Raw genomic sequence first — 13,954 nt, forward strand, 5'->3', positions numbered from 1 at the left:
CTCAGTCGCTTGTACCGACGTAGTCCTAGGTGAAGAAGGTGGTTATGTATCGGCTCGCGGGCTCTAGCTCGAGTTGATGGTATCCCGAGTTGAGGTCTAACTTCGAGAACCATTTTACCCCGTTCAGGTCAGCCACTATGTCATCCATGGTCGGGGTGATATGTCGCTCCCTTTTGACGGCCACATTGGGTAGCCTCATGTCAACACACAATCTGATGGCTCCTGGTTGTTTCGGCTTAGGTGCAACTACCAGCGGAGACACCCAAGGGGTCGGGCCCGACACCTTCTCTATTACCCCAAGGTCTTCCAGTTTTTGGAGTTCTGCTTCCACCTGGGGTCTCAGATTGAACGGTACCAGCCTATGCCGCAGGGCGACAGGCCGTACCGACGCGTCGATGTGAAGCTTGACTTTTTTTCCTTTTAGTTTCCCCAGGCCGTGGAATAGTTCAGGGAATTCCTTCAGCAGAGTGTCTGCGTGGGCCTGATGTATCTGGTTCGCAAAGAATATGAGTCCTAAGTCTTCCGCAGTGTGACAACTCAGCAGGGTGCCCTTCTTCCCTTCGGTGATGTGAAAACGTGTCTTGGTGGAGTATTCCCCATTCACAACGGTTGTCTCTACGACGCCTCTCAGTGGCAGCGGGTCCGTTCCCCCATAGGTGTATATCCGAGCATTGGAGGACGCAAGAGGGGGTTTTGGTAGCATCTTATCATATTGGTCTGAATCCACGACGTTTACTGACGCTCCGGTGTCGATAAGAGCTCTCACTTCAGTGCCTTCTATGGAGGCGGAGCACATGGGTGTTGGTCTTTTCCGTGTTGACACCCTGCTAACATACGAGATGATGTACACCTCGTCATCACTGTTGTCTTCATACCTCGGTCGCCTCTCCTGTGCTTGGTTGTCTGGGGGATACGGCTCCTGGTCTACTGACAGTTGTCGGACTCGCCGTGTTATGTTCTTGGACCTCGGGCCTGTTGGCCGATATCGCCCTCCTCGGCATACTGCCGCAAAGTGGTTCAGCCGGCCGCACTTTAAACATGTATTTCCTTTTGCTCCACAGGTTGCGGTCGCCGGGTGATCTTCGCCGCAGTAGTCGCACTGATTTCCTCGGGCGGTTGTAGTGCGCTGGCGGTTTCCTGGAGGTTTCCTCTGGATAGCCTCGACCTTTTCCTCCTTGATTATCGGCTGTGTCCGGGCCTGAGCTGGTATTGCCGCCGGCGTTCGCAGGGCCACATCCATTTCTTCCGCTCTTGCGTCAGAGAGTTCATGTGAGCGTGCCAGGACCAAAATTTCATCCAACGAGATTCCGGGTTGTCGGAGTATGAGCTTTCTCAGTAGTTTGGATCGACACCCCAATATGATTTGGTCTCTAATTTCCTCTCTCGGGTTGGCGAAAGGGCACGAGCGCGCCAGCCGGCGCAGCCGCGCGTGGAACATGTCTACTGATTCCGAGTCTGTCTGCCAAGCCCTCTTAAATTTGAACTTTTCGAAATCGTGGTTGAGTTGAGGGTCGAAATGGGAGTCAAGCGCAGCGACTGCCGCATCATAGCCGTCTTCCCGCCCCGTGTTGGGGAGTGTCTCGAAAAGATCATAGATTTCAGGCCCTCCATAGAGGATGAGTGGTGACCTTTTGACCGTCCCATCATTCTCTCTAGTGCCTTTGAAGTAAAGGTTGAGCCTTCCTACCCAGGCTTTCCACCTCGACGCAGCTGTGGCCGAGTCCGCTGCCTCGCTGAATGGGGGAATCGGCGCTGCACCGACGTGCAGGTGGCTGGGTGGCGATGGTGCAGCCGCTGCAGCTTGATTCTGGGCAGGTGGCGGTGGCGCGGGTGGTACGACTTGATTTTGGCCGCCTCCCGCTTGGCCAGGTCCTGGCGCCGTGACTGACATGATGGTGACCCTCTTCTACTGCGAGCCTCTCGGGGCTGCCTGAACAGCTGGGGCGTGCTAGGCTGGCTTCTCTTTGCGTGGCTCTGCGCGCGTGCTGTCCACTTCCGCTGCGCTCAGTGTGAGCCACTCTTCCACGTCTTGTGGGTCCCTGTCCCCCGCTTGAGCTCTGGGGCTACGGGTGTGGTGATGGCAAACTGGGCCTGGCCGTGACTCTATCCACAATGTTCTGTGGGGCTGATTTCCACCGGTTCGTAGTGGAGCGCTGTACTGGTGTGGGCCAGTGGGTGGAGTGGGTTTTGCCAATGTTTGTTGGGCCTTCCGCCCCCTAGCCAGTGAGTGAAGCGAACTGCTGTGCCCGCCGGGTCCCACACATGCGCGTGTGACTGCGAGGTGGACAGGGCCGTCCCTTGTTGCCTGGGAACTTCGATGCACCTCGCTTCAAGGTGCCCCTCCCTCTGGGGTCTCGGCCGCGATGCCGGGTCGTGCTGCGGTGGGCGCGCACGTGTCTTCGTGCTGTTAGAGGCGCACCTCCCAATCTGGGAACACAGGCTGAAGCGCACGCAGGGGGGGCGCAAACGCCAGACTCACCCTACCGATGTGCAGGGCCCGGCGAGTCCCTCCAGCTGAAGGCGCTCCCAACTGGGAGACGCGTGGGCGGGCCTCAAACCTGGGCACGGGCGGGTCGACGGACCTCACCGCAGGTAGGAGCGTCGTGAGTAAGCTCCCAGCGACGTGCTGCACCACGGCAGGCAGGGGGAGCGGCGATCAGGCAAACGTGGGTTCTGACCACCTCGTCGCCAATGTGGAAGGCCGTTACTAGGCCATACACGTGGTCCCCGGGACTGCAATGAAGGACACAGTCAGTACGTGTTAGCCGGAAAGACCCCAAGCGGTCTTCCGCCTTGTTTATTTATACCCAGGTGCGAGCCCGCCCCGGGGTATGCGTGGATGTGTGAGAATGTAGCAACATTGTATGAGAGAGTCCGGGTGGCTCTCTACATCTACGAGCCTTACAAGACAGCGCTGCTGACTTCAGCCATGCGCTACAGAAAGGACAGTACAGAGCTAAGTTCTATAGTATTGTTAATATATTAAAATGTATATAAACCACACCAGCTTTTGAACTAAAGAAGAGAATTATTAATGAGAAGTATTCCACTTACCTAACAAATTCCTATTTCGTGTTGAGAACCTAAGAAACAAATAGAAAACTAATTTAAATAGAAATATTGGTATGTATTAATGAGTACAGGAAAATAAGATGTAAAACAAGTAAGAAGAGAGCACTAGATAACAAATCTATCTTTCTTTTGATTAAACACAGAAGTTATTCATGTAAGAAAGGACTGGTTAAAACTTTAATTGCAGGAAGAAATGAAGACAAATAGAAGAGATGCAAATGTCGAAGGTTACACTGGTGCGTGGGTTAGAGTTAGAAGAAGAATTTAAGATTATTGAAGACCAATATATTTATATGTTAAGAATTGTTGTTCTTAGTTTCCAGGGTCTACAGCTAAAAGCACAGTATAGTGTGGAAGCGACGCAAGAAATTGGAAGCAGATAACCGCAGTCTCTTTGTCTTCTTTATTATTTTATCCTCTCCCCCTTCCCCCCCTAGGGAGATTCTACTTGGTATTAATATAATTTTACCGGAAGGTCGCCTGGGTGGGGCATTGGGACTAGGCATCTCTGCTCCTGCGCAAGAGTTGGAAGCACATCTGACACTAGGGCTAAAAAAGCAGGTACAGATGCCTGTTTCGACCTCAGGGTACTTTGATAATCAGGCTACGGTGTCATCGGATCGACTGTAGCGATGTGTGGGTTTTGTCAATAGAACTAAACTATTTGTGCATAAAGTAGCCACGACATCAAACTTTCCTCAATTACTCATGCTACAGTGATAAAGGAGAAAGGGAGCATATGAAACAGCATTTCCAAAATATATTAAAACATATCCCAATTAAAATTCCAGAAAATCAGGGCAGGCTGAGCAGTATAAATCTGTACAAATATTTTTTTTACACAGAAGAAGCGCTAACAAAGTATAATACATTCTTTAAATGGAATTTTTCAAAAGATTCTCCGTCTTGGAAGACTACAATGTAATGAGTCAAAAATATGAGAAAAAGAGTGACCACGACTAAACCAAAAATTTAACAAAAGCAATGCTTCTTATGTCTGTGATTGCAACCAGTAATTTCTTCTGAAATGTGGTCCAGGTTTGCATCTGTCCCGAATCAGTGTGTTTGTAAGAAATGCCAGACGTTGCCATTGCTGTCATAAAACGTGTGTTAATAACTTCGGGTCATTCTTTAATGTCAATTTGCAGCCTAACCTGATACATGGAACAATCCAGCACATGATCGTCTGTTGGGATAGCTTACAACCCATGATGGCCATTGATAAGCCTACACACTGCTTCTCCGCCTGAGATGCATAACATGTAAGACCTTTTATTGGCCCGAGGTGATGCTGTCAATGCTGATGTGGAAATGGAAAACAGAATGGCTGTTAACTGATAATCCAACACCACATTAGGTATAAAGTCAGAAAAGAAGCCTGCACACAAAACACTTACCACACTGGTCTACTGGAAGTATTCGGAATCAGAAAGAAGTCTTACCAGTCTGTACATTTAAAGTTCATTAATAAATAGGCCATATCAGTAAACTTGTATCTAAATTAAAATGCCATTGTGAATGGAGAATGAAGTGCTGCAGTAGGAAGCAATTCGTCAATATTCAATAACATTTTAAAATATTACTTCAGTGAAAACTTGAATCAACAAACAAAAACATGAGAAGAACGAAATGGCTGTAATGTAACCTTTCTTCTTGCAGTATCTCCTTCCCTCACTAGGGGATTAGACTCCTCAAATTTCCACTCTTCAGATATAAACCCATAATTGTGTTGGAGACACCGCAGCATGGATAAATCGAGCAGCGGTTCAAAAATGTTCCCACTGTCTTTCACTGCTTGTGAACCACCTAATTTTAGCGAGGGCGAAAGACATCCTGTACACAGATAGGTGCCATAAGAAAATACGCCCCTCTGTGGAAAATGTCTGAGTGTCCACAGGCTCCTCCTACCACCAAAACATACCACCAGAAAACAAATTGACTGTGGCCTAGGTGGGACACACTTATTGCACCTCATGTGAGCCTGTTTTCTCCTGCCGTAATATGTTGTGGGTTCAGGGACAAAAGGATTACCTCATTTGCCTAAGTTCCCGCGTGCAAATGAGGGAATGCTCCACTTGATATCTCACAGGCACAAAATATTCAACTATACAATCAGTAACACAGAAGGGCCCACACAAGCCTTTGCCGCTACTTCTGTAATACATAAGTGCCACAGGGGTGCAAGAAGTACGCACACATGCCAGTTGAGCCTAGGGGACACTTCCTGTGAAGTTGTCCAGGGTATTTACAGTTCAGCTGACTCTCCTCTCCACTCCTGGAGTCAGTCTGTAATTATAAAGCTAAGGTTTAAAATATTTTTAGAGACAGTTTGGTGGATGGGATATTTCTAAATGAGAAATCTCCAGGCAAAGTATGTATTTGACATGTCCTTGTTGTATTGCTTCTAAAATCTGTATTGATGTCTAAATAATCCAACTAATATTCTGGAAGGAATGGCCCATTTGAAGCCTTAGGTTTATGTGATCCCATACTTCACCTCCATGTGACACAATTGCCCATTATTTACTTGAGATCTTCTCTGTGCCTTAGATGAAAGAAATCTGGTTGTCTCGGTCCTGCTCAATCTGTCGCCTGTTTTAATACAATTGATCAAGGTATCATACTAGATGAAGAATGCAACTGGTTTAGTGTACATGATGTGCCACTGAAATTATGTAATTACTTTTCTGGCCAGAAGTTCATTACTTGACAAATTGGAGAACTGTAGTTCTCACAGAATGCTAATATGTGGTGTGCCTCAGGGGTGATCAGTCTCATCTCATTGTTTAACATGTGTATGCGGGCACTGGCAGGGCCCACACAAAAGTATGATCAACTGATAATGCCATGGTACTGGTTAGTTACGAGGCATGCACCATTTACCAATAGAGTTAACCTGAAACTACCTTGGATGAAACTTAAGGGGATAGTCCTGAGTGGTGCTAAGATGCAGGTTTTACCTCCTGTTTAGTCGGTTACTCTATGATCACAGTTCCCTCTGATAATATTCCCCTTTCTAGCCACACACAGCTTCCTGCTGTGCCCGTGTGGTGTAATAAGGCAGTTTCTTACTTAACAACCCCTAGATTCTTACTATAAGATAGCACTGATAAAAACGTTACTTACCCTCGGTAGCTCCTTATCTTCTAGAGACTCTATCTAGCTGAAGATTCCTTGACTTAGAATATTTCCCAGGCATCAGACTGGATCTGGAAAGGATCGATCAGTACCTCTGCATGCCCGGCAGGTGGGGTAATTAGGCTCCGTGTTGGCATTGTCTGTGCTGGAAGTGATGTGCGTGGTGTTTACAGAGGTGCCTCTTTTCTTGTCTGGACATTTACGCTTTTGAAGAAGGGAGGCACTACAGAATGCTGATGGACCAGTGTGCATGATGGAGCAAGGACAAAAGTAATCCGCTCCTTTAACTAATTAACAAGTTACTAAAATTGATTTGTGCAAAACTAATGCGCACCACATAAATATGCGGGTTAGTGAAGCTTGCTTATGTGTTTACTAACGATAATAGCATGAACTAAGGCCAAAATGCTTTATTGCGCATGCGTCAACTGCATCTACGCAGTATGACGAGCTTTCGCTTGGAGGGAAATTCTTGCACATGAGCAGAAGGTACTAATATGGAGTCTTGAAGGCTCGCATGCATGGCATCTGCTGGATTGAACTAAATAGAGTGAATTTTACTAGTGCTAACGCGGGGATAAGCCTAATAAATAAACTGGGATAGAGTAGAGGTGGATGGTATACAGTGAAACCATTTATTTTTTGAAGTAACATCTGTCTTACTGACTTTATGACTAGTGCGTATTTGGGCCTCTCATGTATAGCTGGAGTGGGCGGAGTCATGTGATGACTGCGCATGACTACTGAAAGTTAACCTGGAATGATGACACAGAGGTTGAAAGAAGGACAAGTCAGCAAAGTGTCCCAGCGTGAGAACGGATGGTGAAAATTTCAACAGAGTGGACTTATTTGTTAGATTTTTTACAATTGTTAGAAATGAAGTGTGAATGCTGGTGGGAAATAAAATTGTGAATAAAAAGTAAGGGGAAGGGTTTGCGAACAATGGGATTACTGAATTAAAATTACATGTAAGCATGGTAAGATGATCGTCCCCTTTGCCTGAACATTAATGGGTGGAACATGTAGAACGAAAGGTATCATTGAGGTAGCCTTAGTTAGTTAGTTAGCGCGATTTGGGATGCTGTTGCTGCGTGAGGTGCTGATGCTGGGAGAGATGCTGTGAGATGCTGATGAAAAACCGAATGCAGAACCTTCTATCCTAATTTAATTGGGTTTGACAAAGATCGGGGAAGAATCTCAAGGAGGAAGAGAGTGTCAGAGAGGGGTGCTAAGCAATCGTCTGTATCCCGGGGGACCCTTACAAGCCCTTTGGCCAGGGGGTTGATCTTCACACCATTCTTGATAAATATATTTTCACGCTATTTGCAGATGTTCTTTTCTCTCTATCCTCTCCCTTTCTGAGCATTGATCATTGCGTTCATTGAGTTCAAAGCATTTTTTTGATGAATTGAATTTTCTCTCCTAAGAATGATGGTGACTGCACTGTGTATTTGAGATGGTTCACATGCGTTTGAAATTTAGATAAGGATTTAAAACTTTCTCGAGTCTGTGGTTATTTACATTAAATAAAAGAATAAGTTAGCTTATGTCATTTTCACCATCAACCAGTTCAACTAATGGTCCATCAACCAGAGGAAAGAACTTTTTGATCAGTGAAAGGTTAGTTAGGAATAGTAATTAACTAATCTTGAAAACTGAGGGAAATTTTAAACTTTGACTCTAGCGGTTTACTCAATTGTGTGTATTTATGGGCCCAGGTGAGTATATGGTAGTGGAGTATCTGTTGTTGGTACGCCGCTAGATCATGCAGACACCAAGGACGTACAAGGGTTACCCTATGTCGAGAAATTTGTTCGCAGAATGTGGAGGATGGGAGAGTTAGTAAGGAATCTGCCTCTAGATAGTCCACCGGATAAGGCATTACAGAAGGTAAGTAGCTTGTTCATCGGACAGAGACTTCTAGCTGTATATTACTTATCCTAGAATAGATACCCAAGTAACACCTCCCCGGAGCTGGGTCTGCAAACCAATGGGAACGGAAAGTCCTGGTGGACCAAACAGGCGCAAAGTGCCTGTCATGAATAGACCGGACAGTCCAGGCAGTTGTGCTTGGTAAATGTATGCAGAGGTGCACACGTTGCAGGCTGACAGATGTACAGGACAAGGACTCAGCGAGCTAACACAGTGTACTCAGATACAGTATGCCTGGGGAAAAAGTTGTGTAAGAGGGGGTGCATAGAGAGCGCATGCAGTTCAGTAAATAACCTGCCAATGTAATGACCATTAGAGAAGTTGTTTTGATGGTCACAAGTTACAAAAAGGGTAAAACTCGGAATCACTGGGACCTAGGTGCAAGACAGTAAATATAAAGGTGGTCCCAGTATAATATACACTCTGCACGGGGGAGTGAAGGCTTAGGGAAGCAATAGTTACAAAAAAAACAAATCATGGACGGAGGAAGACTCTAACCCCAATGTTATTTAATCACATTGGGAGAACACAATACATTTGACACAAAGAACATATCAGTAGAACAATTTTACAAAAAAATCTTGAAAATAAAATTCCACATATTGAATATAGGGTGCCGGGGGAGGGGAGGGGCGCAAAGAAAGAAAAGTTTGTGAAGTAAAGGGAAGGTTGAGTGGAAGTGACAAAAAATCACATACAAATTATACACATGGTACAAACCCACAGGTTAAATACATGAAAACGCCATATAGTCATAGAGAACACAGTTAATTAATCACTGTCAATTCCGTATTGGCAAATGTTTTTGAAGTCGACGTTTCGACCCCTATAACCGTAGGTATCTTGAACCTTACTGCTGGGGTCTTCTTCAGGACTAGTGGTGTGCGGGGGGGACGTGTGGCACCAGAGGGACAAGTAAATGGCGTGGGAAGAGAAGTACGTCTTTCACAGTTCAGTTGTGAAGGTGAGGAGTTCCGAAGGTATCTCCAAAAATTTCAACAGGCAGGAGTGAGCAGTCAACTGCTGGGTTAATGCTTAGTGTGCATGGTTCCTTGTTGCAAAAATGGATCCTTGCTAATTGGAGGAAACACACAGAATGCCGTCTACCCGAATTTATCAGGAGCAGGACAAAGCGAATTAATCGGTGAATGTCGAGCTGGTATTCTCAGCAGGAACCCAGCAGTTGACTGCTCACTCCTGCCTGTTGAAATTTTTGGAGATACCTTCGGAACCGCCCCCTCCCCCGGCACCCTATATTCAATATGTGGAATTTTATTTTCAAGATTTTTTTGTAAAATTGTTCTACTGATATGTTCTTTGTGTCAAATGTATTGTGTTCTCCCAATGTGATTAAATAACATTGGGGTTAGAGTCTTCCTCCGTCCATGATTCGTTTTATTTGTAACTATTGCTTCCCTAAGCTTTCACTCCCCCGCGCAAAGTGTATATTATACTGGGACCACCTTTATATTTACTGACTTAATGGTCACAAGGCTTAAAGGGTAATTGTGCATAGGCTCAAAGGGTGAGCACAGCAGGAAGGTCAAGACTAGTTTCAAGTCTCAGGGCATGATGAATGATTTTTGAGGGGACACATCTTGAAGTCCTTTTAGAAAATGAGTCACAACAGGTGACTTAAACGAAGAGAGCTGATCCAGCAACCACAAGAACACCAATATGACCAAATGATACCCTTTAACAGTGCCCAAGGCATTGCCAATGAGAGAACAAATCACAAATCCTCAGACAAAGGTGCAGAAAAGGGATCAGCGTTTTTGGTAGCACACCAAGCCACAGATTTGCCCCAATGGTAGGGGCATACTATCTTGGGTGAGGGACGTATGGCTGCCAGAATAACAGTGCAGTCTTCTGCAGATGGGTTGAAAACTGTCAACTGCTGCCACTCAATCTCCATACATGAAGGCAGCACTTGTCAAGGTTCGGGTGCAGGACCCCTGCCCTGTTGCTGTGACAGTAGATCCTCCCAAATGGGCAGCCTGATTGGAGGGCATATGCTCAGGAGTTTGGGATACCATACTGTCAATGCTCAATCTATAGCTAGAAAAATGACTTGGACCCAGTCGTTCCTGATCTTCTTGAGAACTCTGGTCTGGACTGGTATCAGTGGGCAGGAGTACAGTAGGCCTGAGCTCCACTCAAGATGAGAAGTGTCTCTGAGCAAGAGTCACCTTAGAAAATCCAGTGCACAGAAGTACTGACATTGCACATTCTTGGCGTTGTGCCAATAGATCTAACCAAGGTTCTCTCCAATCACTGAAGAGACCTTGTACCACCTGTAGGTGGAGACGCAATTCATGATCTGCTAGGCATCAATGGCTAAGTTTGTCTGCTTTGAGAATCTGCCAGATGTTAAGCCACTAGGAACATGTCTTAATGTTCCAGCCACATACAGAGAAACAAGAACTCTTGACACAGGGTCAACGTCCCCCCTGCCCTCTTTGTTGCAATACCACATAGCGGTGGTGTTGTCCATGAATACCTGAATCAACCTTCCCTTGATTGAGGAAGAAAAGGTTTCAGTGGCAGGCGAATCACCCTCAACTCCCTCAGATTGATGTGGAGTTGAGAGTCCACCAGAGTCCTCTGATGTCCACCTTTTCCAGACAGATCTGTCACTACAGTCAGGAAGGGAGAGGAGTCTGCAGCTGACCCAATCGCAGTTCATCATCCACCAATGCAAGTCTTTTGCTGTTACTTCCGATATCTGAACCAGGTGGGAGAGGTTGCCCTGGTACTGCACCCACTGGGGCTTCAGGTCCCACTGCAGAGCCCTTGTATGCAAATGGACATGTGTTACTAGCAGTACACGCCATGAGGTCGAGCTGCCTCAGAGTCAGTCTCACCAAAATTCAGGATAGAGGCTGAAACATCGGAATAACAGCAGAATATCCTGAACTCGCCACTCCGGAAGTTAGGCCTGAAGCTGCACTATGTCCAGAATGGCTCTGATGAAAGGGAGTGTCTGAGAGGGAGCAAGATGTGACTTCTGCAAGTTGATAGTGACCCAGAGGAAATGCAGGTCGTCTGCCATAGTCTGGAGATGAGAGACAACTGCCTGAGATGAGCTCACCTTCAACAGCCAGTCATCGAGATAGGAGAAGACTGGAACCCGTGACCTACACAGTTGTGCTACAACCATGGCCGTCACCTTGGTGAACATCCGAGGGGTGCAGGTGAGGCCAAAAGGAAGCACAGGGACCTGAAAATGCTCATGGCCCACTGTAAACTCAAAGTATTGCCTAGGGGCAGGTAATACGGGAATGTGGAAGCATATGTCCTGCAAGCCCAGTGCTAGCATCCAATCTCCAGGACAGAACCTGAGCCAACATTAGCATCTTGAATTTCTCCTTCAGGAAGAAGTTGAGAAGGGCGCTGGTCTAAAATAAGGAGGAGGGTTCCGTCCTTCTTTGGCACTAGATGTAGTGTAAATAGCAACCACGACCTACATCTGATGTGGGCACCCTCATAATGGCTCCTTTTACCAAAAGAGCCTATACATCCTGACAAACCAGGAAGAGGTGGTTCTTTGACAGCCAGTTTGGGATGGTAGGGTTTCTAAGAAAGGGATGGAGTAACCCCGCTGTACAATTTGAAATACCCACTTGGGCAATGTTATGACCTGCCAGTAGGGCAAGTGATGTCGCATCCTACTGCCCTCTGGGTGCCCGTGAAGGTAAGAAGGCAAACTAAAGGGGTTTTGAGGCTACTGCTGCCAGGAAGGTTGCGGACCACGTAGACCTTTGGCTGTGTGACCTACAAGCTTTGTGGGAGCTGTATCCATGGTCACAAAAGGATTGGGGAGCCTGTCAGCTTTGGTGGCTGGGCAGGAATGCACACAGCCGGTCGGCCCTACCGTAGCCATTGAAGAGACGAAAGCCAGAATAGGGTTGATGTGGGTTCATTGAGAAACCCAGCAACTGGGCAGTGGCCTAGCTATCTTTAAAGAGCTTTATCACAGAATCATCCTTATCGCCGAAGAGACAGGTGCCATCAAAGGGCATGTCCATAAGGGATGTCTTGTCATCCCCTGAAAAGCCAATAGATCTCAGCAAGGTGCCACTGACAACACAATCGATCTGCCTAGTGAATCGGTTGCATCCAGTCTGTAGCGAATGGTGAACTTTGCTGTGTCCCTGCCATCGGCAATAGCCTGGGTCAGTATGGCTCGGGCCTTCTTCAAGATCATGGGCAGCACTCATGGCAGAGGCTCTGCAGTTATAAAGAAAGTACTCATAAAATGTGTTCATGAATAGCAAAACATCAAAAACTTACACAAAAGTGTAAGCTTACCTTTGTGAATCAGGCCCATTGTATGTAAATATGAACTGTTTGATAGGCCCCTTAGTGGATCATTGCCATGTATTTAGAGTAATAAACGAAGTAAGAGGAATCTTGTTGCCATGTTGTGTTGATTAACGTGCCAGCACCTCTCATTTCTTTAAGGGCCAACATTTTGCCCCGATCCACTCCAATACTTGGAAGGGATGTCCGATTACTATGATGAACAGGTCTATATGGTATAGTAGTTCAGGGTAACTGTACTGTGTTACTTAATATCTGCTTATAGTTGTATGTAAGTATGGTGAGTAAAGGGAGGGGAGTATTTTAAACCAGACTCTTTAGAAACTACTGCAGTTCTGATTATATCATTCTTAGTGTTTTATTGTTCAAAAGGTTATTTTCAAAATATGGCTATAATTACGGACAAAGCTTGATCATATTTTTAGGATGCTAATTGTTTGCATACAAACACATGATTATATCTATAGTAAAATTGTGCAACATATTTAAACGGTAATTATTTAAGAAGGGGATTGCATAAAATCACAACTCTCCTCGATACAGTGAGATGGTAGGCTGGTTCCCATTACTGTACTTATAACCATTATTTAAGCATGGTATAATCAGCTAGAAGCTCATATGCAGTGTATTGATGATTTGTTGTGCATGATGGAAACATGTATGGGATAATCCTTATGGTGTAATTGAATCCACGCACATGTAACTCAACCTTTGAGCATGAAACTCACTGCATTCTAGGCTAATGCGGTTTACAAATTGTAATGCTTTCAATGCATCCTAATCACTAGGGATGCTTGTGATCCATTTGATGACCTAACAGGCAGGTAAATTATTTACCAAAAATTCAGACTACCTAATTGTTTGTATTATTATTACAGGTTGATAGACCCTCAGACTCAAGTTACAAGAGCATGTGTGAGTAATCTCATTTTTCTGAGTGCAAATAATATCCACAAACATTTTAATTGTAAGATTTTTAAAGAAAATTCTAAATGCATTTATCATGTTTTCAGTTTGAACTTGAAAATATTACTCAATTTACTGCCCATCAAGATAACAAAAGGTTAATTGGATTTGTGGTTCGAGATCCTGACTCTTATGAATTGGAGAACTCTTTCAGCGCTTATGTATTGGAAAGCAACACAGATGGAGAAAAGGTATCTGAATAATTTTATAAATTCATTTTTCAGTTTATCATCATTAACTTGAAATACGAATCTATGCACTTAGAATGTAAACTACTGCAGAACATCCTATGCCAGATTAACTATGCTTGACATTCAAGATGTATATCACTCATCTGGCCATTTTTGCACAGCAGAACAGTGGAATTGCCCAGATCGTAGGCCTCTGTTCTATTCACCTCCGTACCCCACAACTTATTATCAAAGGATTTCAGATCAGAATTGATGAAGTAGAAGGAGCGGCACTTAAAGTCCACTTTGAAATGTACCTCACAACAAACTTTTTTTCCTCAAACCATCTACCC

General features: G+C 45.3%; 2 protein-coding genes across 2 annotated transcripts in view; one reads left to right on the forward strand and one right to left on the reverse strand.

The window, feature by feature from the left end:
* The window catches only part of APPL2 (adaptor protein, phosphotyrosine interacting with PH domain and leucine zipper 2), a 697,983-nt gene that overhangs the window by 619,689 nt on the left and 64,340 nt on the right, over positions 1 to 13,954 (forward strand). Inside the window, exons 18-19 of the mRNA XM_078674621.1 lie at positions 13,344 to 13,380; positions 13,479 to 13,622. Of these exons, the coding sequence (XP_078530747.1) occupies positions 13,344 to 13,380; positions 13,479 to 13,622 (181 nt within the window). The remainder of the gene's footprint in view (positions 1 to 13,343; positions 13,381 to 13,478; positions 13,623 to 13,954) is intronic.
* The window catches only part of WASHC4 (WASH complex subunit 4), a 1,268,393-nt gene continuing 1,257,493 nt past the window's right edge, over positions 3,055 to 13,954 (reverse strand). Inside the window, exon 33 of the mRNA XM_078674607.1 lies at positions 3,055 to 3,083. Coding sequence (XP_078530733.1) covers positions 3,055 to 3,083 — 29 coding nt within the window. The remainder of the gene's footprint in view (positions 3,084 to 13,954) is intronic.

Source organism: Lissotriton helveticus, chromosome 1_1, assembly GCF_964261635.1.
Source record: "Lissotriton helveticus chromosome 1_1, aLisHel1.1, whole genome shotgun sequence".
Lineage (NCBI taxonomy): Eukaryota > Metazoa > Chordata > Amphibia > Caudata > Salamandridae > Lissotriton > Lissotriton helveticus.